At 39.2% G+C, this 26732-nt stretch overlaps 1 protein-coding gene across 3 annotated transcripts in view; it reads right to left on the reverse strand.

Annotated features, from left to right (window-relative positions):
* syt7b (synaptotagmin VIIb) overlaps positions 1–26732 on the reverse strand; it is a 99059-nt gene that overhangs the window by 49678 nt on the left and 22649 nt on the right. For all 3 annotated transcript variants that reach the window (XM_069174302.1, XM_069174303.1, XM_069174304.1), the window contains exon 2: positions 2640–2743. In XM_069174302.1, coding sequence (XP_069030403.1) covers positions 2640–2743 — 104 coding nt within the window. The remainder of the gene's footprint in view (positions 1–2639; positions 2744–26732) is intronic.

The raw sequence follows: 26732 nt of genomic DNA on the forward strand, positions 1-26732 counted from the left end.
TGTTGAGGTTTCAGAAAAGATTGCGGTTTCAGTTAAATGTTAATGAGTAAACTCATCCGGTCTTGTGCTTCATGTAAATGTTTTTCCATATTTAAACATGATGACAAACTGTCTCTTTAATCCTAACCATAACCACAAACATGTCCAATACGGCTTTAGTTGCTACAAATGGAAACATACAAGGAGCTTATATTGTAGGGAAAACAAATAAAATTTGGTATTTGTTTGAAGAAATGTAATCCTGTTGGCATTACGATTCCTTCAGAGCGTACTGCGGTTTCAAATTGGATGTTTTGTCTGCCTCCTTGTTGCTTAATATTTAAGAAATAAAGAAATCAGATCACAAAAGCCTTAGCCTACACTCCTTACTGGAAAGAACTGAAGAGGTTAGTAGATTAATTTGTTTGTTGATTGACAGAAAGTCTATTGATGACAGATTCTTATACTGTGATTGGTTCATTATTTGTATTATATATTGCAAGCAACAATGTCAGCCGTGCTACTTTTCTCTGTCTTATTTGGGCGTCTGTGGCTCGGATGGTAGAGTAGCTTATAAATCCTAAAGTTGGTGGTTCAATCCCCAGGTCCTCCTGTGCACATGCCAAAGTGTCTTTGGGCAAGACACTGAACTCCTTGTTGCTCCTAATGGCTAGCGAGCACCTTGCATGGCAGCTCTGCCGCCATTGGTGTGCTAGTAACAGAATGGGAGGTAAACTGTAAAGCGCTTTGAGACCATGAAGGTGATAAAGTGCATTATAATTGTTGACCATTTACTACTTACCATTTGTATTATAGTAACAATATTTTTTGTTTTGGTACAGCCAAAGAGGGTGTTTATTCATGTAACTTTTATTAGCGTGGCAAACAAATGATAATGATATGGAAGATTTAAATTAGAGACAAGGACTCTGAAGGGGAAACTACAGTGACGGCCGAAATGAGACGAGACGGACGATCCTAGAAAAAGGAATCAGTGACATTCTGACAAGCACAAGGAGATAAAGTGACAAAGGGACGAATACAAACCAGACCATTCTGTTTCAAAGGAGGAGGGTGACACAAAAACACTGAGAGACGTAGATAATTTGAGAGTAAACAAAGATAAGAAGTGAGTTTGTTAGTCAGATCTGAGCAAACGTGAATGTTTTATCATTTGGCTGAGCTATTTTTGGTCTGAATAGTCCAGTTACTGTAACTCTCAGCTTGCTATGTTTTATCTACTGCTGTGCTCCAGTCACTATTCAAACACAGAGACAGACAGAGAGCTGGTAAAAAGACGGGCAACAAGGGAGGAAAGCAGGACAGAGTGTCCGAAATGCCAGCAGACCAAACTATATAGGAGGAATTACAGTCGCTCCCACCAATAGCTCAGAGTGATGCTCATTAACATATGAATCATTTGCATGGTGCTAGAGGCTGGAGGCAAACAGCCATGATGCACAAATCTCAGAGTGCACAGAGCCATGTTTACTGAGTGCACTAAGGTTTCTAATCATGTTTGCTGTAGTGGCCAAACATACAGCCTCCCTCTCGCTCTGGTGCCAGAGAGCAGAGAAAGAAAAACACTTTTCAACAACAACAAGTAGCGAGAAATCGGTGTATACATTCAATTCAAGGTCACAGCATCATCAAAAGAAAACACAAGGGCCCACACAACTGTAATTCATCTTCACAGCATGATAACATTTTTCAGAAGCATGTTGGAAAAGAACATGAGACGGTAAAATGTGAGGTTGTGAAGGACGATGTGTTTTCATGAGATTTGGCCTACTGTCATTCAGCTGGGTTGAACCGCAGCACTTTTTTAGTAGCGACTGAAGTGTGTCTGCAGCACTGAGTGTTAACACCTTTAAAGTAGTAAAAGATGTTTATCTGTTTTATCTGATCAACCAGATCCTAATTTAAATCACATTTATTCTAATGCCTCCACCAACCAGTCAAGTCGTTGTTTAAGTCCATGTTTGTACAGACTTTTTAAAATTATGTAGTGAAGACTTCGAAAGAATTTGGCTAATAAAGCAAGATGTCGCTGCAAAGAAGCTACCATTGTAAAACGTGGATGCTTCACACACACATTTTCAACCAGAGAGGATCTATGCAATCACCACAATTTTAAAATTAACACCAAAGATATTAGCATCACCAACTCAGTATCTGACCAAATGATCACAATCTCCTCTTCTATTCCTGAGTTATGGCATTAGATAATGGCCAGAAAAGTATTTTTGCTGAACATTAAGATGGCACAGAGAAGTTGACCTTTGGGATATAAAATGTCACCCCTTTGTCACCCATTTTATCCTAATGGATAAACATTTTTATCACAATTATTTTGTATTTAAATAACCTTCTATAAGATACTTTATATATTCCAGGCATGTTTGGTTTACTCAGCCTGCATTTCATTAGGAAATCCAGAATCTATGATCATGCAAACATTTTTCATTTCGCAAGTTACATGATGTCTTCTACTTCACAGTGTACGTGTAAAAAAAAGCCTCCATATTACACCTGACTGTGTTCCCAAATAAACAAACATCCAAGAGAAGTAGCAATAACCAAAATACAATTTTGAGTGGCTGGGGAATTGAAGCAAATGTCAATACTGAAATATGTGAATGGCAAGTGCTCTTACTTACCATTTTACGTTGACACCAGGTGCAGACGCCACAGAGAGCTACCAGCCAAACGGCACATACTACAAAGGCGACAGACACCAGGAACACACTGAGAGACACTGAGCCTGAGGGAGGGAGACAAACGAAAAGGACACACAGAGGAGAGGGTATTAGTGCATTTAATGTAACACTTCCCAAGGTTTAAAGTCTAAATTCACTGTTGGACCTGTTGAAGGACAAAGTGCTTCAGTATTTCAGGAAAACATAATACTGGAGGTATTATCAGGAGCGATGCCTTGTAATACACCTCCTTTCCTTCTTTCCTTCCTTTCCCATTTATCGTTGTCATCCAGCACCTGTCATCAGTGAGACACAGAGAGAAATGTAACAAGAGCGAGGGGGAAGAGACACAAAGGCACTGAAACAGCTTCATGCTCATGTTCCCAGCATGTATCAATTGGAGATGCGCACATGTCAGGAAGAGATAATATCATGAGGCCAGAAGCCGTGCAATTACCAGTTTCTGTTTTCTCTCTTCTATCTGGTAAATCCTTCAGCAACTTTGTTCCTGTCTTGACAGATGAAAACTTCTTCCAAAGCCTTCTATTCCTCATTTATTTCAATTACTGCCTCTCAATGATGCCATTCGTTTAGTTGTCTGCCAAGTAATTCAAAATGCAATGGCACAAAGGCAAAACAATGTTGGCAAACAATGAGCTCATAACTGTTGCATCCTTTTTTCTTTGCAGCAGTTAATCATTTTCTAGAGTTTCTCTATACTTGAAAAATGTATCTGACTCCTGAATGTTCCTTTTATCCCTCAATTTCACTTTTCATCCCTGCCTGTGTACCTTCAGCATTTATACATTTGTTGGAGCCAATAAATAGTGGAAGTGGACCAGCTAAGTCAACTTAATAATTTTAATCCACCGCTTTCCTTAACTTTTTCGATCACTTTTTTCATGTCCTTCAGGTGTATTCGGTAACTCATGCTTGTTTCTTTAATTATTAAAATGTCAGATTCTTTTTAGCCTCATCAAAATTAAAGTCTATTTAACTGTTTGATAAGGTATCAGCTTTTTGATCATGGTGGCAGTTAAGATCACAGGGTTGAATTTTCTGCTCTGAGCCTTTCGCTCTGGCAGCAGAGGGTGTCGACTTGTAGTAACCTCCCTTTCAAAAGGGTTTTTGGTGCTGAACAGATAAGTGGTCTCAATCTTCCCTGTGTTTCTATGCCAATTTAGAGCGACACATACAGAAACACAAAGCTAGCACTGCTGCAAGAACAAAAGAAGCTGAAATGGTCTTCAGCTGGAGGAAACACGAGTTGGAAAGACTTCTCTCAGACCTTCCAGAACTGCCTGACATTTTTTTACTTACTAACACTAGTACAGTGTTATGAACACTGTAGACCCATGAGGAAAATTAATTTGACTCAACATACCCAGCTCTGTCTGTTCAGAAGACCTCTTAATTCCATATTAACCATCTTTAACAAGGGTAGTCATGATCAATAATGATATACAGGCAAAATTATACTATATTATAGTTTTTATTGTCACTAAGAGAGCCCACCTCTACTGCACAAGATACTTGCAGGTCAAAGACATTCTGAAGATGCATGCATGTACACAATGAGATCCACAACATAAAACCCAGTGTACATACTATTACAACCTTCGTGACTGTCTTCTTCAGTTTTCATGATTAAAACAACATGAGATGATGAATAATGTCAGTTCACCGTTGGCTTTGTTGCACGTCAAACATCTTGTATTTATTCTTCTGTTGCTCATTAGTGGCTCAAGACACGTTTGCCTCCCTGAAGCCTTCATACATACTGTATTTATTTTGAAAAGAAACTCAGGACCCTGCTTTATAAAAACTAAAAATTATAATTTAAAATAAGAATGATTAATTTACTATTGATTGTCAGCTGCCAAACCTTGTTTGCCTGTTGGGCCAGTTTAATTTCTGAAACCATTCCAATGAGACAATGTGATTTTGGGAGGAGGTAATAAAAACGTAATCTTATTTGTTGGGCGATATTCTGGAGAAGTAAGAAAAGCTGGCATTAACATGGAGTCTTTACATATCTAAATATTTCCTTTTCTGCATTGGCCAAACCACATCTGGATCAGATCTCAGCAAGATATAAATGGAATCAGTTATGTTTAGTAACATTTTTCCCTCTTCCTGCTGTCACAGGCTGTCTTGCAAAAAGCTGTAGACACCCATGTCCACATCAGATAAAAAGACAAGTAAATAGTACGATCCATACTGCAGCATCGCTTCCCTGGATCTGGGACTTGACAGTGTGCTCCCCAGCCGTGCCCACTTCATTTGCATAATCAGATCTAATCGGTGTGAGTGGAATTGAAATAAGTAGAACACTTATGAATACCAAGTATAAATGTAAATATCAGATGCCATTATCCAGATGACATATCCAGCTGCAGATCACATCTTCATACCAGGTAGAAATGGGTTCCTAGTTAAAGGACATTATGGCGGTTGACCTATGCTCAGTGCTCCCACTTATCCAATTCTACTCAACCACTGACTTCATGTCAAACCACATTGTTTCTGTCACAATGCTGCTCATTCATTCATTGGTTCAGTCAGTCTTGGCTGTTTTTTTCCATTCCCTAACGCTCCTGTTTTTTCAGATCCTACCGCTGCTACCTGTCCTGTGGTAACCCAGCTTCTCCCAACAGTCTCCTGCTTTTACAGCTCATAGCCCGCCCATCCACTTTCACTCATTCGATACCAAACTGTCTACTGTGCTGCTTTTGCCATGGCTTTCCAGTCATTTTTCCTGTCTGATCATCTGCCTAGCTCTGATTTCCTGCCTGTTTTTGGACTTTGCCCGTTGCCTGTCCCTGTTGCTCTGTTTGCCTGTGATTTCTGCCAGCCTACTGCCAGCTGACATCAGCCCTCTTCTTTTTCCCTATGCTTGTTTTTTGCCTGCAAGGTTTCATTAAAGGTGAAGTGTTTAAACTTTTTATCTGTGTCTATGAGTCATGATGATGAGACAGGACCACATGCAGGATCACACATCCACCACCCTGTGATCTACGTTTCCCCAGTGTTTCTTGTTAAGTTATAGCTCAACAGTTCAGCACCATGGAGAGCGTATATTGCCACCAAAGTGAGATGTGCACACCTGGTAACCTGGTGAATGTGTTGGGCTGAGCTGGAAAAAATGGAACTCAGTGCCATGTTTGCTGCCCAGTTGCATCATATAAATATGTAAAATACGTATCAAAGTACCTGCATGAATCTCTGATCCCAGAACTTGTATCACACAGAATTTCCTTCTTTGAATCTCAACACAGAGAATGTTGCATGTATGTTCCCTGTCACATAAAGAGGTCATCGACCCCTCAGGGAAACCTCAGTTAGGGTCTCATTCTTTTGTCTCATGATTATAGATTAGAATTGAACAATGCGTTGTGGTTCACCCCTCACTTTCAGATTCTCTGATACAACACTCGTATTATCTCTGTTACTCTCACTTGAGAACAAAATCTTTGCTATAGAAATAAGATCATACACTCCAAAATCCAAAACCCACATCAACCTCTCTCACACAACCTTACTTATTGGGCATCTGCAGCAGCAACTGGCTTTATGATTGTTGAGAAGCTTTTCCAGACTATTCCAACAGGTAAAGTGGTAATGGAGTTCATTTCTGAACAATAATCATTTGAATAAGTTATTACAGAAAGTATGATGAAACTGATTTCAAATATGTCATATTATGAAGACAAACAATCTGAGGACTATCTCACACACAATACTTAGAAACTTGCTCAAAAATGATGAGACAATTAAACGAGATGGCTGACAATCCACATCAAATGAAACAGCAAATGGGCACATTGTAAAATGTTAATAATTCATGAAAATGAATTGTATCTGTGTGAAGAAACTACTCCAGGTTCAGCCACATGAGAATAATCCCTCTCATTTTTGTATTGAGCAAAACTGACTCAAGTAGACCACATGATGGACATGTCCCCCTCTGACATTTTTGATGCAGAGTTAGATGTAATGCAATTAATAGACACAATTAAAGAATAGAGCTTTTGAACAGCACACTAATTCACTTTGTTGCCGAGAGTTAGATGAGAGGATTAATACCACTGACGCAACCCAACTCAAGACAAATGGGAGACTCCACACACAAATCAGAAGAGAAAAGATTGTTTATTAAATTAAACTAAGCAACTCAGAAAAAAAATTTGGGAATGTAATGTATCAGTAATGTAAGCATGTGTGGATGTGTAAAGAGTGAATGTAAGTGTAAATTGAAATAACAAAAGCAAAAGCCATGTGATCAGCATCCATGCTTCTCAGCAGAGGAAAAGAGGGAGCAATCGCAGGAAGGCAGCACTTTTATACTCTTAGGCCACTCCCTCCTCAGGTGCAACTACCACGCCTACAAAACACACAGGGGAGGGTTGAAGTAAAGAAGAGAGATAAAGAGGTCGAGTGAGAGAGACACACCCACAGGGGGCGGCAGAGAGATAGAGGGCCATCACACCACTCTTTTGATTGTGTACACTAAATATGAAGCTGGAGCCAGCTGGTTATATCCTCTTAGCAAATAGACTGAGAACAGGTTACAGCTCTGGATTTAATGGTGCTACTTGTTTTATCTTTAGAAAAAAATAATCAGTGTTTTGCTGACGTAATGCTGATGTAATGATGTAATGTTAGTTCATAGGAGGTTCAATAAATGTGAATTACTGCCAGATGAAGCACCTACTGTGCCGTGTTTGGTGTCATACCTCCCATGGATCCAAGTGTAAACAACAGACTCTGTTACTATAACTCAAATGCTCGCTCTCTTGTTCTCTCTGTTATATATTTTGGAGTAACTGCATGCATAGCGTGAGATCATTTAGTTAATAATCACTAAATGCAATGCGCAGACTGTTCCTTATTTAATTACAGAAAGAAGTGTAGTGCCATTCTGCAGCATATCTTGTTATTGTTGTCTCCCATCTCCCTACTGGCAGTGTCTCTGTCAACATAACATTATTTTCACTCATGGTAATTATTCAATTTATAACAAAAATGATTAGAACTGCTCATCTGAAAAATAGCCTTCATGAGTCTGCTTTTGTCTCTCTCCCTCCACATGCAGCCCCCATAGCCTTCTACTGCTTTGCATTGCCTCTAATTAATTAGAATAGTTGGTTGAGTTACTTATTGTTGAATGGTCTCGAACAGGGATGCATCAATCTGACTTTTTTTTAGTCCCAAAACTAATCACTGGACTGGGTGTAGCGGCCAATACCGAACCAATGCCAGTGTTTACTTAATTTCACTGTGTGGAAAAGGCTGGGGTAATTTTTTTTTATGTGAAAGGCTACATTCAGCTTGATAAACTGCTTTCCCAACTTTGTAAATGTAACAAATAAACACATATATCAATTTCATTAATTACTATCTTTTTATGTCTGTGTCTGTGTATGTACATTGAGAGCCTATCACTGGAGTCAAATTTTTTGCATGTGTAAAAATACCTGGCAAATAAAGCTGATTCTGATTATTTGTTATTAAAATAAAAAATAATTGTGCACTGTCAACTTTGTAAAAAAAATTCAAAATAAACAGGAATTACAATTTAAGTGTACTTACGGTCTACTTTTTCAGAATAATTCAGTCCCACAACTCTCACTCACCATACAAATATTTGCAGTTGTATGTTTGGTCTGAAATTAGCCTCATGCCACTTTTTCCACTGCGTGGTATGGCTCAAATCCCCTTGACTCTATTTGCTTTTGGGATAGCTACTTTCTGGATTTTATTTTCCACTGCAGGTATTACCCTCTCTGTATAGGTGGCCATCATAGTGATGTCTTGTGAAACTATGCACACACTCGGTGGATCCTTTCGTCTGTAACCAAACAGGAACGTCTGCCGCTCGTCAAATGACCATGTGGTGGTTTTGCGGGTTGCCATGTAATCGAGTAGTACATTGGCTACTTAACAGTGGCAATCATAATTCTAGAGAGGATTCCTTCTGACCAATCAGTGGTCTGTGGGATTTTCACGTCACCTTTAATATCGGTGCAGCTCGATCGACTGATGGAGCGGATACCAATAAAAGCAACAGGTACTCATTCTTAACCTTTGCCTGCTGGAAAACCAAAAAAGGTGAATCAAGCTGAGTTGTACCATGCAGTGGAAAAGCATTTTTAGAGGTGGTGGTAGGGGTACTTTTAAACTTTAGACAGGGTCAAGCTATGTTTCCCATTGTTTCAAGTTTTTATGCAAAGCTAAAAAAAGTATGTTTCACATTTAACAGACATGAGGATTCTCTCTCAGACTCACTATTCCTTTAAAAGCTTTTTGATTTTGCCCTGTTCCTATATCTCATCAATTAACTTTAAATAATTAGAGTTAATATTAATGTTAAAAATAGGATGATAGACAAACCAATAAAACTATGACAATCTTGTAATAAACTGTAGGTTTCCTTCAAGGTGAGTTTAAGCAAGCTCATCTTCTCGAACACTCCCCCACAGTGTCCGTCCTAATTCAGTCCATGCCCTCTTCTCTTGTGGGCACCAGTGTCTCTCTCTATCAAATGTGCCCCTTACTCTGCCTGCATTTCCTTTTCTTCCACCTGCTGTGCTTATCTGTTTGTGCTCTGTTCACGCACCCCTGGTGTTAGTGCCTGGCACCACACAGAGAATAAGCACGATTAGTCACTGGAGACCTCCCAAGGAGCATCTCTTCCTGTAGGTCGGCACAACATGGAGAGGGCCACCACTAAGGGAGGTGACCCTTCACTGGCACAACAGATACACTGCCAGAAGAGTGGCGACCAGTGGGAGGAAGATGGGCAGCCAATTATACAGAGAACCAAAGGGGAATGAAAGCAAAAAGCACATCACTGTTTAAAAGACCATGACTGCATCATAGACCAGTGTTGCTTTAACCAACTGTTTTGTATCTGCTTTTTGCATACACTGCAATGCTAAGAATAGTCATGGCACAACTTTCAAGATTACATTATTAACTCTTCATGATCAGTGATCAAGGGCAAGGGTAAAGAACCAGGAGGAAGCTGGTAAAAGGGAGCAGGTATTAGACAGCCAGGTTAATCTTGACTTCCCAGATGTGTGTTTTTGTCTCACATTAAACCACCTGACTTGGCAAAGATCAGTTTCATTGAATTGTTGTGTCATACGTTAATGGTAACTAGTAAATAAGCATTTTTAATTGTGTCCTTAAATCATAAAAAATATTGACAACTGTGAAATTACCCCTATTAGTAGCTCGGTAATTACACTTTACTAAGCACCAATTACAGCTATTAATTGGCTCCTTTGTTTGACTTCCTTCTTGCCCACCTAGATGCATTTGATGATACAGATCTATTCTTTGCTTCTATTTCTAGTTACACATCACTGAATTAACCTTGGGGCTTCTTGTTCACAGCAACTCCACGAGTCTTTGTCCAGAAATCCTTGAGGGATCTCATTCTTTCCTCTGCTTTGTCCTAAAGTACAGCCTGAAGCATAAAATTTTTACAAGTGAAAGAAAAATCCTTTGGATAATCAAAGACATACTTTTGTAAAGTTGATGTGTTGGGGGGTTCAAACGTGAATACCATGCACGTAATGATTCAGCTGAGACTACAGGCCTAAGGGTTTTTTATGATATATTGTTATTCTACACTGGATAATGTACAATTTACATACTTGACACTAAAAGGTGATATACTGGTTAGACCAATTACATAATAACCTTGACACTAACTAATGAGTGCTTTATCACATCTCAGCAGTTCCCTATAATACAGCACATAGCCTGCACCTCTGCCAACCCAGCTCATTGGTCCATGTATTCCTATATCACATTTTGTTTTATCTATTTCCTTGTTCATGTTGGAATGGGAATCACATTTTCTGCTACAAAACCAAAAAACAGAATAGACTGAATAAATGGAAGGGACTGGAAACACCAATGACCCCTTGATAATACATGTGAAGTTACTTAAGGTTTGTTTGCCTGTTTGGTCTGATTAATTTAGGCTGGAGGGAAAACAAAGCGTCATTCGATGACCAACTGGATAGAGATCACTTAAAAAGGTGGGTCTGTGTCTGATTAAAGGCAAACAAACTCTGGAGCAGTTCGTTTGTCATTTGTTTATTGAATTTGTTATGTTAGATACATGATTTGAGCAATTATAAGAACAATACCATTGAATCTCTCTGGAGACCATGAACTGTCATGGAAGGATCTATGTTAGTGGGTTAGCCTCAGTATTCATGCAACACAATTTGGTAACCATGGAAACTAATATGCATGACAAAACATGAGTGCAGAAATTTCTGTAATACATCAAAGGATGAAAAAGTATTAAAACAGTGTTGTGCCTGTGTCAGAAAAACAGGTCCTCTTTTAAACAATGACTGAAATGTGATATCCTCTTTGTAACAGTACAAGATGACAATTTCCTTTTTTAACTCTTTCTCATTACTCATGTACTCTATAAATGCTGCTGTAGTGAAAAAATTTTCCCCTTGGGGATTAATAAAGTATCTATCTATCTATCTATCTATCTATCTATCTATCTATCTATCTATCTATCTATCTATCTATCTATCTATCTATCTATCTATCTTACTCATGACATATGGGATCCCATTACAGTCCTAAATTATAATTTTCATAATCAATTATTTCTTTGTTAAGATATCTAAAATGTGACACAAGGCCAAAGGATGAAAGAAAGTGCAGGAGACTTGATGTCACAGGAATTATATTTTCCATGCAGCAATGACAATCACCAAACCTGTCCATTTAATATCCTACCAAGAAGAAGAGCAACATCAGTCATTTGTAGTAAGCTCATGTGACAAAGCCCTCGAGCAGTCATAGTAATGACGGGAGCAGAAAAGGAAGTCAGACGTTATTATGGAGGAGGTCAGGATGGATGGATGGGCCAACAAAATGTCAGACTTTAACATGGGAGACTTCTGTTTGTTTTGAGTTTCAAACTGACAGTGAACATTTCATGCAACAACTGTTTCCTGACCTTGAGCACGTCTTTATTATTATACCCATTAAGCCTGGCTGCCTTCCCTTAACCTTAACAGTGTAGTAGTTTTCCTCAAACTAACCCAATCGTTTTTGTGCCGAAAACCTCATTAAACTCTTACCATTGTGTTGTCACACCAAAAAGAAAAAGGATTTTAACCATACAGAGAAATGATGCCATTATGCTGATGGGGTGTCACATCAAAAAACACTTAATAAGTCAGTGTGAACGGATCTAAAAGGCATTACAGATATGAAAATGACAACATTGTGGGTTGGTGGCAAAATTTCTTTCTTTGAATGTTCTGTGTGGAGGCTCACTTTATATTAACACAGTGCAACATGGCCAAAGGGTGTTATATACTGAAGCTCCAGTTGAAAAACAGATATTACACTGAACTATTTTTCACATGTTTGTGAATGAAGCAAATCCCACTTACATTCATATTCTTCACTGTAAATCAATTTTGCCATTGCACCTGCTATTTGTTCCTCTCTCTTCCAGGAAACGATACATTCCCTAATGGATGCCAGCTGACTTCATTACGCTGCTGCCAAACCATCACTGTGACTCTGTAACCCTGCTCTTCATTCAACTGAAACGTCAAAAGCATTCGCTCTGTTGCATGTTTCTTACCCAAGCCAAACCCTACGGGGATGTGCATGCACTGCATTGGGCCACTTTCCAGTTTAAGCAGTATTATTTCCTTTTAATATATAATCAACCTGACTGCCTATCAGAGACATGTATGACTACTACTGGGATCAAAAGCGAAAACTCAGACGAAAACAAACACTCATGAGTATTGTTAGTGACTAAACTTAGAGCACCATGTGTTATGTTTCAGCACATGTGAAGCGCAGCAAACAGGCTGTTGTTTGCTGTCTCAGAGGGCCACAACACCACAGACCCATGACTGACTCATAACCTAATGTACTTGACTGGCAGGTGTGTTTATCCAGGCAAAACATCTTAGCAGTCTGCAGGCAAAGCCATCAAAGTGTGTTTCTGTAAGAACTGTGATGTGTTGTCCGTAATGAGGGGGATCCAGAGGTTTACTGTGTGCGACAAGACAGGCTGTGGGTGAATGGACACAACTGAAGAGTCATTATGACTCACACAGGGATGTTGAAGAGTTGGAGAGAATGATGGGTTCTGAGGGAGAGGTTAAAAACTCTCATAAAGTGGTGGAGGATTGCATGGAAGACAAAGAGAAACACATGCTTGCCTACAACCGTAAAACCGTCAGTGAGAACAGATAAAATGCAAGTAGCTTTACAATTAAACACCAGTATCAGCGTTCCATAGATTGAAAGGCCTTCTGTGCAGTCAGGTTTTGTCTAAGGGTTACCAATCAAACCAGTCAGATTAACTGCTTGCTCCTCCCCAGCTCGTCCAAATATGGTCACTTCTGGCTCCAAAATGGCAAGATTCTGATGGCCAACATCTGAACACGAGGCTTCAAAACGGCAGTTCACAAATCAGTGGGTGATGTCATTGTTGGTTGCTGCTTGATTGCAACATTATCCATTAATGTAGCTATATAAACAGGACATTTTCATCTGAAGAGTCTCTCAGAGATTTTGATGGTGGACCCAAATCCCATAAATTCCAGCTCGGTTGTTTTAATTAATAATTGATTACCAAGAGTAGTGAGGAGAGAGGAAAGAGAAGTATAACTATAAATATACACTCTGCGATAATGGGTATAATAATCATAATATCAGCAAAAGATTGTTCTCTCATAGTATCTTTCAACACAACACATAAATCACAAATTCAAACAATACAGCAAGAGTAAATATTCTTCCAACATTCGTCCTCAACATATATATGACAATATATTCTGTGAGAAAATGTTATTAAGCATTATCAAGGAAAAATATTTCAATAGTAAACTCACAAGTTGTTTTTTTCTTGTGGGTATACCACAGTCAGCATTTTGAACATGAGCAGCTCTTCCCTAAAGCAAAAAATATGTATAAATGAATTAAATAACCAAGTCTCTAATCTGTGATATCATACAAGGTAGAGCTGCAATCAACTGCATTTACAATAAATAAGATTGACTTTAAGGATTCATAAGATGTGAATAATAGCTGTATTATCTCCACAGTTGTTAAGTCAAAAAATGCTCCCTGATCCACTGGAAATAATCCTGGCTACATCCTCTTTCATTTCTGAAATTAATTCTCTATGCCGTGTGACACCGACAGAAAGCCTATGTTAAAAGCCTACCATCGCATTTTTGGCACATAATTTGCATCACCTTTTTTACAAACCATGTAAACCTATTTTCAACCCTATTTCGTAACCAATGGGTGGAATGCTAAATTCTGCCTTTCAAACATCAATTCACTAAATTATGCCCCTGATTGGTAGGTCTGTATTTGAGGCACACTGGCTGCATCCAGCCCAAAGTAAATATTGCTGTAGTGGTTTGTGGATCTCTGTTGTTTGTTCATTCTGCCCTGATCTGCTGCAGTTGCTGTTTGTGTGAGTACATTTCCCTGTTGTACTATTGCCTGAAAGAGACACTGCCTTCAGCTCTTTCAACCCTATAAATGTAGACTTGTAAGCTGGCATGTTGCAACCAGTCTTTTTTCAGTTTAACATGGACAGACAGAGGAGCCATGATAAGATTTATAACACACATTAATGTCAAAGCATCTCATTTTCCTTCTCCATTAGTCTCTTGCTGGGTCCCAGTTCAGGAGCTGGATCCTCCGAAGTCCACATTTCTAAACTAAATATGTTGTGCCGACATGACTTGTCCCATTTCAGACTCCTCTTAAAGCGGCCAAGAAATGCTTCTATTTGATACAACCAGTATGTCATCTGCAGCCCTTAGTTTCCCACAATCCATTGTGTATTGGCCAGCTCATAAAACCAGGAAAGGTTATGTGGCCATGATATATTTACAAGGTATGAGTTGTAGCTAAACTCAGAAGCTGCTTGAGTGAAAATTTGTTGTATTGTAAAGACCAGTGTGCTGCAGGGACCACGAGTTGTTGTGTAAACATTCACATGAAAAAAACTGCATTTTCATATGAATGTTTTATTGGATAATAAATGAACGTCTACTATATAGCTAACCATTAGCATGTCTATTTGTAACTAATAGTTTTAGAGATGGCAGTGTTGGTCAGTATGAGGAAATTTCCAGTTGTGTGGAGTAGAAAGCCATTAACTAAGCTTTGAATAAAAATGCCATTATGTGACAACAGAATACACTAGCACCTGACTGTGAAACTGCAGGGGAAGCAAATAGAAAAAAAAAGAAAAAAAAAAAAAAACTACAAAGAAAAACTAATTTATGGACAAGCAAATGTAATAATCAAATACTGCTCTTGTCTAACATGTCAATCTGTTGCAAATATGTGCACCACTGGAACTTCCTGTGCACAGATGTGTGCACTAATAGATCAAAGCCAAATATAAAAGGTGACCCTGAAACTCAGAAACTCTGTTTCTTACTACACAAATCCATTTGCAGTCGGTGTGGGGAGAGTGCCAGGAGACTGGCAAATAGAAGTGAATATATTTTACTGCAAAAGCATGGCAGGAGCCAGGTTTGAATCTCTTGTGGGAAGAGAATTTGCCTAACAGGACGCCTCCGCCTGCAGGCCACCCGCACACTCTTCTCTATCTAGAAGAGACTTGTGTTGTTTAGAGAAGAAATATTCTCTGTGATGAGAGTCCACATGTTCCTCCAACAAACATCTTCTCTCTGCTCAGAAAGTGGTCACAGCTCAGGACCACATATCACCTGTAGGAGCAGGGGAGTTATGTGCTGTATGTTTGTGAAACCTTTCTTTTTAGTTTCCTTTTACTTTGTTGTTTTTCTCCTCCTTGTTCTAATTCTGTTTTACCTTCTTTTATACTATTGTAATTGATTTCTCTGACTTTTTTTTTTTTCACCTTTTCTGTGACTCGCTTGCAGGGTGCCATAACTCAGTTTATATATATATGTATATATATAAGACAAGCCTCGAACCTTTGACGAAATACGGACAGCTCTAAATTTCTATTTTTTCTCATGAATTGATGTGTAAGCTACGTAATGAATAACTAATACTGAACTGTAAGTAAATGTCCTGGTCTCAAATTGATTATTTTGCTCTGAAAATTCTGGACCTGGCAATGATACGAGGTGGCAAATGTTTATGTCTGTTGGTCAAAATATCACAAGATTACCAATATCAAAGTTCAGAGGCTGAAAATTGACAGAGGTGACAGAAGTATAATGTGGGAACAGTTGAGGAAAAGAAATGTAAAAGATGGAGAGTTTACTTTAGGGTTCAGCTGGCCAGTCTGCCTGCAGTGCTCACACATTCTCAATATAAAATCCAGACTAGTTTTTCGGCTCAAAATAAATATGATTTCTTGTTTTTTGGAGGATCACTGCACATGGTCCCATTTGCTGTCAATCATCCCTAAGAGCAGATGAGGCTGCATTATGTTTCTTTTTTGTTCGGGCAGATTATAATTTAACACAATAAAAGACCTGAGATTAAACATTTTCTTCTTGTGCTTTTCCCCACAATATACTGTATCATTTTCCTTTCCCAATATAGTGTCTGTGCTCTTAATTTCAGAGCTGTGGACTTGTCCTAGGATTCAAATTCTAATCTTCTCAGTGTAACATCGTTGCAAAGATAAGATCAGTCGTCCATCTCAGCTCTCCTGCTGTCTGTCCAGTTCCTATCTGATCTGTCTCTTTCTTTGTATCTTGCCTTCTTCCTCTTCTTTCTCAAAGACTGATACACACAAAAGCCGACACACATTTCCACTCTCATACAACACACTGTGATGGAGATCCAGAGAGCATCCATGACGAGGCTCGTGTCAGATGTAAAAAGTACTGTAAAGGTTACAGAGTTGTGTGTCGTTTTTTTTATTAGGTTACGAAGCTGCACCTCCCTCCACACCCTCTCTTATTACCAAACACAATGAGCCCTGATAATGGGGCCAGCACGCGGTCAACAGTTCAGCCAAAGTTTCCTTCTGCCAAGTTATTAAGTTTAGTCAAGTAGGAGAAAAAGCTTTAAAAGAAAAATTTACATTTCATATTTCACAAGAGCAAAAAAATGGGATTCGGGTAAAACAAGATAGAACGCACGGCCATGCTAGCAGCTCTGTGAGACGGTTCCAGTAACGGGGAGCTACTTTAAGCTATAAGATACCACATGCTCCCATGGGAATGCTGTTTACCTTCATAGTGTGGTGTCAGCACCGTGCCGATCGATCTCATAGATATTGAAATATTTCACTATATTTCAGTCTGAAACGAAGACCGACTGACCGACACACTGACCAACACTGCCATCTCGAAAGCTATTAGTTACAAATAGACATGCTGGTGGTTAGCTATATAGTAGACATTCATTTATTATCCAATAAATCATTCTGCTCTGCCAAAATTAAGAAAAAATCCAGAAAGAACCATTTACCTAAACTCTACATCGACCTCACATCTATACTATCTCCATTTCCCAACATCACTGAATATCTGCTAAACTCTGCAGGTGTAATATGCTGAAGCAGTCGGCCTGAAAAGGGCTTTGAGAAAACATGCGTCTCCTGAAGTTTAACTCTGTCAACTTCGTGTCACTCTCCCGCTGCTGTTTTCAACGGTAGCGTAGCAACAACTGCTCAGTAGCATACTTACTGGCGCGTGCCCTGGAGCAGTGTGACTGGCATTTTTTTTTAACCGTGCGCTCTGACTGTCACCTTAATCACATAAACACAACAAGAAGGTAGGAGCAAAGTCAAGCAGAGCAGACTCGCACACAAACGCCACAAGCAACCAAATGTTACATATTCTGCATCATTCTGCCTAAACCAGACTGAGATCATTATGCAAAAACAATGTTATATTTAGTTATATATATATATATATAACAAAATATAACATTGTTTTACAGTGGGTACGGAAAGTATTCAGACCCCTTTACATTTTTCACTCTGTTTCATTGCAGTCATTTGCTAAAATTAAAAAAGTTCATTTTATTTCTCATTAATGTACACTCAGCACCCCATGTTGACAGAAAAAAACAGAAATGTAGAAATTTGTGCAAATTTATTAAAAAAGAAAAACTGAAATATCACATGGTCATAAGTATTCAGACCCTTTGCTGTGACACTCATATTTAACTCACATGCTGTCCATTTCTTCTGATCCTCCTTGAGATGGTTCTACTCCTTCATTGGAGTCCAGCTGTGTTTAATTAAACTGATTGGACTTGATTAGGAAAGGCACACACCTGTCTATATAAGACCTTACAGCTCACAGTGCATGTCAGAGCAAATGAGAATCATGAGGTCGAAGGAACTGTCCAAGGAGCTCAGAGACAGAATTGTGGCAAGGCACAGATCTGGCCAAGGTTACAAAATAATTTCTGCAGCACTCAAGGTTCCTAAGAGCACAGTGGCCTCCATAATCCTTAAATGGAAGAAGTTTGGGACGACCAGAACTCTTCCAAGACCTGGCCGTCCAGCCAAACTGAGCAATCGTGGGAGAAGAGCCTTGGTGAGAGAGGTAAAGAAGAACCCAAAGATCACTGTGGCTGAGCTCCAGAGATGCAGTAGGGAGATGGGAGAAAGTTCCACAAAGTCAACTATCACTGCAGCCCTCCACCAGTCGGGGCTTTATGGCAGAGTGGCCCGACGGAAGCCTCTCCTCAGTGCAAGACATATGAAAGCCCGCATAGAGTTTGCCAAAAAACACATGAAGGACTCCCAGACTATGAGAAATAAGATTCTCTGGTCTGATGAGACCAAGATTGAACTTTTTGGCGTTAATTCTAAGCGGTATGTGTGGAGAAAACCAGGCACTGCTCATCACCTGCCCAATACAATCCCAACAGTGAAACATGGTGGTGGCAGCATCATGCTATGGGGGTGTTTTTCAGCTGCAGGGACAGGACGACTGGTTACAATTGAAGGAAAGATGAATGCGGCCAAGTACAGAGATATCCTGGAAGAAAACCTCTTCCAGAGTGCTCTGGACCTCAGACTGGGCCGAAGGTTCACCTTCCAACAAGACAATGACCCTAAGCACACAGCTAAAATAACAAAGGAGTGGCTTCGGAACAACTCTGTGACCATTCTTGACTGGCCCAGCCAGAGCCCTGACCTAAACCCAATTGAGCATCTCTGGAGAGACCTGAAAATGGCTGTCCACCAACGTTCACCATCCAACCTGACGGAACTGGAGAGGATCTGCAAGGAAGAATGGCAGAGGATCCCCAAATCCAGGTGTGAAAAGCTTGTTGCATCATTCCCAAGAAGACTCATGGCTGTACTAGCTCAAAAGGGTGCTTCTACTCAATACTGAGCAAAGGGTCTGAATACTTATGACCATGTGATATTTCAGTTTTTCTTTTTTTAATAAATTTGCACAAATTTCTACATTTCTGTTTTTTTCTGTCGAGATGGGGTGCTGAGTGTACATTAATGAGAAATAAAATGAACTTTTTTGATTTTAGCAAATGGCTGCAATGAAACAGAGTGAAAAATTTAAAGGGGTCTGAATACTTTCCGTACCCACTGTATATAACTAAATATAACATTGTTATATATATATATGGTCTGTTTGCCATTAATATATATTTAAAATATATATATATATTATTTGAAGAAAGTAGAGCTGATTAAGGATTAATGGCAAACAGACCATGTAGATAAACTTGTGTGAACAATCAATCTCAAGATGATGGAAACACATGCAAACAGTAGAACTTGACTAATACTCTACTTCTAAGACTGATACCAGTATCTATATCTGAGTGATTAAACAACTCTGTCAAAAGAATCCATTAATTAACAACTTTTGGGCTGCTTATTTGTATTATATATTAAATATTACATATATATATATATATATATATATATACATATGATATTTGTACAAATATTTCTTTGTGGTCAACAATAATCAAGTAATTTATGACACTTTTGATTAAGGGTCACATGTTGCTCTGTGTCTTATAAAGCAGCAGTTAAAGTGTATTAAGTCCTGTTAACTCAAGATAAATAAATACAATTCAGAGCAAGTTTAATGGATGAGGTTTAACATGGGCAATTTCACCACCTCATTTTGTCACATTACTACGCACATGTAATATTATTAATAAAATTACATCAGTTTCCATAACTACACAGATGATACGCAGCTATATATCTTTGAAAGTCAAAATGATTACACTTTTGTCAGCAACATTTGACTGCATGTATCTTTGACATTAACCAGTGGATGACTCAGAACATGTTGCAGCTGAATCATGAAAACAGCTGATTGTGGACATTGGAGCAAAAGCTGAGACAGAAAAAAACGGGTAAACTCATTCACATTAAAAACTATCCTTGGCCCTCACTCAAATTGTGAGTGTCACATTAGAAAAGTGACTAATGCAGTTTTTTTTTTATTATTGAAGGAATATTGCCAGAGTCAGATCGTTTCCGACCCAAGCAGAGAGTTGCATGCTTGTATCTGTAGCAGGCTGGACTACTCTAATATATGTTTTAATGTTTTTTTTTCACCCCATATTATCTCTCTGACATGGTTAAAACATTTGTGCCCACGAGATCCCTTAGATCCTCTGACTCAGACCTCTTGACTGTTGCTGCTGCCAGAACTAAAAGGCACAGAGAGCCAACCGTAGTTAATTACACCCCAACACTTAAGGGTTTAGAGGACAGATCTGTCATCTCCTTAAAAACAAAAAAATCCTTAAGATGCATCCTTTCACCATGGCTTTCTCCTGAAGTGGTTTTACTCAACAGTTGTTTATCTTGTCTTAGTCTGTCTTTTGCATGTATATTTATACTATGTTTTTGTATTTATTTTGGTTTTGCTGCATTGACTTTAATGTATTGCTTTTATGTTAAGCATGTTGTATTGCAATTTATGCGAAATTGGGCTAAAAAAATTGTTCGGCTTATGATTGATCTTTTATATACCAAAAAATTACCAAAATTACCAAAGACTTTTAAAAAAATGTATAAACCCATTCGTTATCAAATATGACTGCACTGCAGGTGACTTAATGCAAGTTTTATACAATTTTATTGATGATCCTCTCTGGTTATTCAAGAACTGTGACCAAACTTATCAGCTGCTTAAGGGTGGACACTGTTTCTGATGGAGATCTGTGATGAGCTTAAACTGACCAAAGAAATTTGCCATCCCAAATACAAACACAAAAAAGCATTTTATTTGCCTGATGTTCACTAAAAGGCACAGAGGTCTACCTCAGGAAGACATGCAGCAGATGCCTCATCAGTTCAGTGCTACAGTAATCAACAACTGGTGATGGCAGTCGCTGTCTCTGGCAGTGTCACTTTAGGGGCCCTGTGTGAAGGGTTTTATGACTTCATTACAGGCACTTAGACCTGAGAACAGTGTAGACCCTGCTCCAGAGCACTATGATGGACTGCACAGCTGAGTGGCTTTGACAGGGAAGTTCACATAGACACACCTCCTTCAGACCCCCACGTCTAACTGTCTCTTTGGGGGGACCTGACTGGGTGGCTCTGTCACTGCTCTTCTTTATCTCCTCCTGAGTGGCTTTAAGTCTACTGTCTGCTGGCCAAGTCTGCTGGCTCTACTTTTTCTTTGGTGACCTCTCCTGCTCAGTGAGGAGAGGCATATAGAAATATCTCGATGTCTCTCATACATGAAGACAGACAGATGCAAGACAAAGATAGAAACACACACACCTGGGGTGAAATTTACTGTATGAGCTGAAGACAGCGGTGCAGAAGACAGGGTTATCAGTGTTTAGGGATACTGTATATGTGGATGGATGTGTGTTTGTGGATGTACTGGTGAGTGGGTTGGACTCCAAACAGCCTTAGGACCAGTGAGATCATCAGTTAGACTGTGTTCCATCTGTTTGACAAAAAAAAAGTCTTGATTATGGAGTAGCTGTACTGTCATCCTGAGCTCCAGGTTCCATCCATTAACAAGCGCCCAGGACGCCCTTATCACCCATCACTTTCAAAGATGACCCTGATTAGAAATGCCACAGCTTCAAGGTGAGAGTCGGAGAACTGGACCACACCATTGTTTTACTGACTCTTTGACATATTTTCTGTGAGAGGATATGCTTCTTAGACAATGGTAACATTATAGAAACTACTGCAAAAAAGAACTGAATTTTGTATTATTTTTAAGAGAGGTAAAAACCTTGCAATGGTGCCAGTAAAACATTAAAACATGGGAGGGAAATAAAGTGTGTAACTCCCATCACAGAGGTTGTTGAGTTCGACCAGTACATAAAGCACTTTCAATGCCACTTGGCACTAAACAGACTCACAAAAATGCAATGCCTTTTCTTACCCAAACTTAATGTAGTCCATCAATGAACCCTCAGTAATTTCTGAAATAGCTGATGGAAAGGCAGACCTCTAAGCAGCTCCAAACTTGAATTATAGTTGCAAAAGGTTATTGCACTGGAGTCACCAGAGTGGAGAAGTTTTCTGTGACAACATGTTGAGATATTGAACCTTAATTTAACAGATATTCTTTTGAATTCACTGAGATTAAATGCAACCACAGCTTTAAACTCTGAAACTTTAAACCTATTTCAACAAAACGGTGCTTCCTTACCGACAGATGACCTCAGATGTAACTACTGACAGTATTTGGAACTGAATATGAAAATGAAATCTAATCCAAAGCAAAAAAAACTAATTCTAGCAGCTTGCTTGCCACCAGAATGTAACAATCCATTTGGATGCACAGTAAAACATGAGTAAAAGTCCAGTGGATCATTTGATTTTGTAGTCATCACAGTAAAGATGATGAGTCTTCACAGCGAAATCTTTATCTGCTATTGTTATGAAATGCAGTGTCAGAAACTATTATCATCTTAGAGAGATTCTATCTGTGGGCACTGAGATGGCTGAGTCACTTGTGGGTTTAACATACTGACAAAGAAATGCAACATCAGACCAGGAACATTTCATGCATGACCTCCAAATTAATGCATTTCAAAATAAAGGTTTATGTTACAAATTTGCTGCACACAAGGTCTGCTAACACACACATTGATATGCACAATTTTATGTGGACATGCTGAGAGGTAAGGAGGACAGATATGGATAAAAACTGCAACTTTACCGGTTGGTGGAGGAAGAAAAAGACAGGACAGTAATTCTAGTTATTACTTTCAAATTTAAGAAAGGAGTGATGCACTTATTTTTTAACACAACTTCAACACAACATTTAATACAACACTTAACATAACATCTAACACAATATTTAAGACAAAACTGAACATCACATGAAAGAGGACAGATCTGTTGTCAGTGGGCGGCTCTTGTCTTCCCACTTCTTCTGGATGGAAGAGAGAATCTACTTCTGATGAGGCAGAAAGTCTTCGTCTTGCAGAGTCTTGTTTTTTGTTGTTCTATTTTCTTTTGAAGATCTTCCACGTTCTCCACGGCCTCCGTTTCATAGTCCTACACCTGGATCCTCAACTCTTTTTCTTTGTGGAGGATCTTGGTGAGCTCCTCCATGTCTCCAACCAGACCGTCATGCTTCTCTTTCTCCACTTTCAGTTTGTCAGCGAGCGTCTTGCTTTCAGCTGACAGCTTCTCTGTAATTGTTCGGGCCTCCTCCGATCTTTGGAAGAGAGCCTCGTTGATTTCATCGGCCTCCGGTTTCTTCCTCTCTGCCTCTGCTCTCAGCTCCTTCTCTTTCTGGATCTGCTGGTCCAACTCTTCCCTGACATCCTCTATTATAGTGAAGTGCAGGCGGTTTTCAGCCTCAGCCTCGTCCCTCCGGTTCCGTTCTTCCTGCAGCATTCGCTGTAGTTCCTGGATCTCGAAACAAAGTTCCTCCTCTTTAGTATTTTGAAATGTGGGCTCATCTGAAGGCTCATCTGAGACCTTCGGCAGGTCTTCCAGTTTCTTGAAAAGAGCCTCTGCAATCTCCACAGCCTCCTGTTTCTCAGCCTCAGTCTGGACCCTCATTGTTCTCTCTCTAGTGCTCCGTTGAGGTCCTCCAGGTCACATTATATGACACTCAGCTCAGCGGTAAACACCTCCTTTTCAACCAGGTGCCGTCTTTTTACCTCCTCAAGTTCTTGAAGAAGTTCCTCCACTGTCAGTGGGCAGGCCACCTTCTGTTTGCCCATCTAATGGTTCAAGGCTTCAGTTCTCAGGAGCTCCTTCAGTTCCTGGATTTCCAGGATCATGGCCTCTTGTTCCTTCCTCTCAGCTGGTATCTGACTTTCATAGTTCCATTTCAGCTCCTGGTTCTCCAGCTGAATGGTCTCGTTGTCTCTGGAAAGGACACTCACATCCCCCTCATAGATGGTGCAGAGGTCAACCTGCAGATGTTTGGCACTCCATGATCTTGTGTCTTCACTATGGTCGCAAAAAAAAGGTATATCTTCTACTCAGTGTAATGTCAGAAATGTATGGAATGAAAGTTAACAACTGATACTTACTCATCTTGAATTCCGTGTACAGATTTGGGTGCCTGTTGTTCATATTGTAGGTATATATAGACAAGTGTGCTTATGAAATGATCGGTGTCATTGTAGGTACCTACAGTACCTTCAGTACAGAGAAACAAGCACAGCCACATTTTCAGAATTTTGACTTGGTACCAAGGTATCGGTTCTAACATTCGTAGTCCCGAGAGTTGTGTCAAGCTCAAAAAAACTGAATCCTGATTTTGACCAGGTGACTTTTCCTTCTTTTTTTCAACCCCCCATCCCCATTCCCGGCCTGGTAAAGGACCACATCTTTCAAACTCCGCCCCCTAGTTTTTAGTACAAAATCTGAAGTCACCATTAACATTATCAAGATTACTTTTTCATACTTGACAATGCTCTGCTATAAGACACAGGCAGACTAGTAGTCTTTATGACTACTAAATATTTATATGTAAAAATGGTGAAGCGCTTCTGTAAAGTTAAAGAATTGCTTCATTCAAGCGTTTCAAACCAAAAGGTAATTCATCACACTTCTTTTAGCAGATTAATGCAGGTGAATCTGTATAATTATAATCAATGCATTCATGCGACAAATGCATGAGTACAGCCCCAGTAGTTTATCATTTTCATGTAATGTGTTGACGTTGTGGGTTTTGGGAATGTTTTATTAAGCGCAGTCTGTAGAAGTGACAATTTAATATAGTTTCCAAAGGATAATAATAACAAATTACAAACTGATGTTTTGTCCATTAATGAAGCCAACAACTACAGCTCATTTATCTCCTCCTGTCAGGGACCAAATACAGATCCACAAGGTTAAACCATAACATGTTGGGCTGTGGCAGACTTAAAAAATACACTGGATTTTATGTTCAACAACTATTTAAGCCTGATAGAACATTGCTCAGTGCTTGGATTTCACACAAATCAACAGACTCAATATTTAATCGCCAAAGTAGAAAAGATTATTTCTGTATCAAAGGTCTGATTTATTTTTTAATAGACACCAGAGAGAGCAACAGCCTTTTCGATGGTTGACTCACCTATTGGCATTTCATATTGGTTTAGCATTTCAATTGCATTCCCCTGCACAAAGATGTTTCTTGGTTAAAAGCCACTTGGAGGCTTGCCAGCATGCATTTAAGAGACAGCGGGGTCGCTGAAGATAGACGCACCCAGATGAGGACAAAAACAGTTAGCCATGAGAGTCCGCTGTCGGTTTCAATTTGTAATCATTTCTCCATCTTAGTGGTTAAAACTATGCAATGTAAACTTAAATTTAAAAAAATCGAAACTTAGGAATATTATTTGGTGTCTCTATTCCATGATGCCGTTCTAGATGATACAAAATTCAGATAAATACACTGGAACTGTATTTCTAATTTCTAATATGAAGTTGTGGAATGCTCTTTCAATTAAAGCATTATACTTCACATTGTACCCAGAGGAGGTGAAGGAGGATGTTGAGCTCTCTCATACTCATTTGGAGCAAAAACTGTGAACCCCATTTAGTCTTTGTTAAGTGGAAAATAATGGCTTGTTCCTTGTTTCAGCGGTAAATGTCTCGATAAAGCAAAGGCCATGTGTCATGTAGGACAGACAAGTCGCCGAGAAAGGTGTTAAAAAGCAGTTCATCAAACTGCAGAAGAATAAATGGAAACATATGGAACCGTAAAGAGAAGACAACATGAAAGATGCAACTAATATGATCATATAAATATTATAATATGCAACAAATGGAGCAAGGAAACAACTACTACTCTGCTTCATTGGCAGGCAACATCAGGAGCAACAAAGACCCCAAAGAGATTTCGAGTTTTACCACTGGCGGGCTAACAATACAATCTGTCTGCAGTTTCAGAAACACCTTGTTATGACCAAAAGGGGAAAAAATTTACCTCTTTGCACAAAACAACAGACCAGACGATCACAAAAATAACCGGCTGACATTGTCTGGAAATGATTGATAGCTTTGTAAAACTTAACACCAATCTAAGTAACAGTTGTCAACATATTTCGCTCTAAAAAAAATGCCTAATGTCTTCAACATGGATGTACTTTCTCTTAACAGCCAATAGATATCCTTACACCCTGCCGTCATAAGTCATAAACCCTCAAGTCGTCAAGTATTTCCTTTAACAGATCCACATTTTGAAGACTAAATGCAGCTGACAGAATGTGGAAAATACAGTTGATATCAACAGACTTTGATTGTGTGTTGTGATGTTAGATGAGATGTTTCAGGTCATCCAAACCATTTATCCATTTCTGTAGAGAGCAATTTTGTTGACTTTGGAAATAGCTGGTTTCTTGCTACAGAATTACAAGAGCATGGGTTCAGTGTAGCGAAAGACATTTCACCTTATCATTACTGCAGAACGATATAAAGTTTATTGTTGGAAGGCCAGAATCACTGAGGCATTAGTGAGGGAAGCGACTCATTATTGTAATATATAACTCATGATATATCTCCACTCCCCTTCAGCCCACTTATGTTTGAAAATCCAGTCAGGTTTTTATATATGCTCTCATCTTGTACTGAAAGAGTTTCATTATGTTCGATAAAACTTATGAATGTTGTGCCACGTTTTGATA

Source organism: Embiotoca jacksoni, unplaced genomic scaffold, assembly GCF_022577435.1.
Source record: "Embiotoca jacksoni isolate LCO1_2020_lvr unplaced genomic scaffold, fEmbJac1.0.p SCAF_6, whole genome shotgun sequence".
In the NCBI taxonomy this organism is placed as follows: Eukaryota; Metazoa; Chordata; class Actinopteri; family Embiotocidae; genus Embiotoca; species Embiotoca jacksoni.